This window comes from Psammomys obesus, unplaced genomic scaffold, assembly GCF_907164565.1.
Source record: "Psammomys obesus unplaced genomic scaffold, mPsaObe1.curated_primary_1811, whole genome shotgun sequence".
Taxonomy (NCBI): Eukaryota; Metazoa; Chordata; class Mammalia; order Rodentia; family Muridae; genus Psammomys; species Psammomys obesus.
Genome location: NW_026596655.1, coordinates 1 through 1,844, shown reverse-complemented (window position 1 = coordinate 1,844; position 1,844 = coordinate 1). Strand labels below are relative to the sequence as shown.

General features: G+C 61.4%; 1 protein-coding gene across 1 annotated transcript; it reads left to right on the top strand.

Moving 5' to 3' along the window:
• Positions 1–254: 254 nt before the first annotated feature.
• Positions 255–1,743, top strand: LOC129670232 (stAR-related lipid transfer protein 13-like; the record flags this gene model as incomplete). The annotated part of the gene is given in 1 exon segment (XM_055598715.1): positions 255–1,743. A coding segment is annotated over 1 exon segment (1,489 nt), but the record flags the coding sequence as incomplete, so codon positions are not given.
• Between the last annotated feature and the right edge of the window lie 101 nt (positions 1,744–1,844).

The following is a 1,844-nucleotide window of genomic DNA, read 5'->3' as shown; positions in this document are numbered from 1 at the left end:
GATAGATGATAGATAGATGATGGATAGATGATAGATAGATGATAGATGATGGATAGATGATAGTTAGATGATGGATAAATGATGGATAAATGATAGATAGATGATGGATAGATGATAGATAGATGATGGATAGATGATGGATAGATGATGGATAGATGATAGACAGATGACAGATGATACATACTGTGAGGACGGGAGCCCCCGGCAGCCATGACCCGTGTCCATGATCGTTGTTCCTCCCCCTTGTGGCCTGCAGGGTGACGACTCGGATGAGGAAGACCTGTGCCTCAGCAACAAGTGGACTTTCCAGAGGACCAGCCGCAGATGGTCCCGTGTGGACGACCCTCACGCCCCCCTCCCGGGGGCAGGCGGGAACGGGTCCCCGGGAGCCCCGGAGATGAGAGACACTGCCATCAGCGAGGGCGTGCTCGCGGACCGGAGGAGCGATACCCTGAGCACGAGGGGTGCGCGGGGGAGGCTTGAGGGGCAGGGGCACGCCAGCGGCCAGGCCATCATCACGCCCGTGTCGCAGCAGCAAGAGCCGGAGTCCTTTAAGGCTATGTCACCGCAGCGGGAGCTGGAGTCCTTTAAGGCTATGTCACCGCAGCCGGAGTCCTTTAAGGCTATGTCACCGCAGCCGGAGTCCTTTAAGGCTATGTCGCAGCAGGAATCCTTTAAGGCTATGATGCAGCAGCAGGAATCCTTTAAGGCTATGTCGCTGGAGTCCTTTAAGGCTATGTCCCAGCAGCGGGAGCCAGAGTCCTTTAAGGCTATGATGCAGCAGCCGGAATCCTTTAAGGCTATGTCGCCACAGCAGGAGCAGGAGTCCTTTAAGGCTATGTCACCGGAGCAGGACTCCTTTAAGGCTATCGTGCAGCAGCAGGAGCCGGAGTCCTTTAAGGCTATCACGCAGCAGCAAGAGCCGGAGTCCTTTAAGGCTATGTCACTGCAGCCAGAATCCTTTAAGGCTATGTCACCGCAGCCGGAGTCCTTTAAGGCTATGTCACAGGAGTCCTTTAAAGCTATGTCACCGCAGCCAGAGTCCTTTAAGGTTATGTCGCAGCAGCAGGAGCCGGAGTCCTTTAAGGCTATGACACCGCAGCCGGAGTCCTTTAAGGCTATGTCACCGCAGCCGGAGTCCTTTAAGGCTATGTCGCAGGAGTCCTTTAAGGCTATGATACAGGAGCTGGAGTCCTTTAAGGCTATGTCACCGCAGAAGGAGCCCTTTAAGGCTACGCCGCCCCCGCAGGTCCCCAACGGACACGCGCAGGCGCCCCCCCGCGGGAGGGGCCGCCCCGGGGCCACCTCCAAGCGCGGGGGCGTGTACCTGGAGGACCTGGACGTGCTGGCGGGGACCCCCGGGGGCCGTCGCGGGTTCCGCTCCCAGGAGGACCTGCTGTTCCTCGTGCCCGAGGACCACACGCCGGGCACCTTCCCCAAGGCCCTGTCCGTCGAGAGCCTGTCCCCCGCCGGGGGCGACGGGGCTGGGTGGAGGACCACGGGCCACGGGGAGGACTCCCCGCCCCGCGCCCCCCGAGCGGGCAGCAGGGTCAGCGTCTACGACAACGTGCCGGGGTCCCACCTGTACGCCAGCACGGGGGACCTGCTGGACCTGGAGAGGGACGGACTCCTCCCCGGGCTGGGGCCCATCCTCCCCCCAGGGACGCCCCCCCCGGGCCCGTCACCCCCGTCGCCGTCGCCTCCTGACCGTCAAAGGGCCTCGTCCCCCACCGGGCCGGGCGGGTGAGTCCCGTTGTGCGTGTGTGTGTGTGTGCGTGTGGAGGTGACGGGAGGGAGCCGGGTCTCCTCCTCCTCCTCTTTCTCCTCCTCCTCCTTCTCCTCCT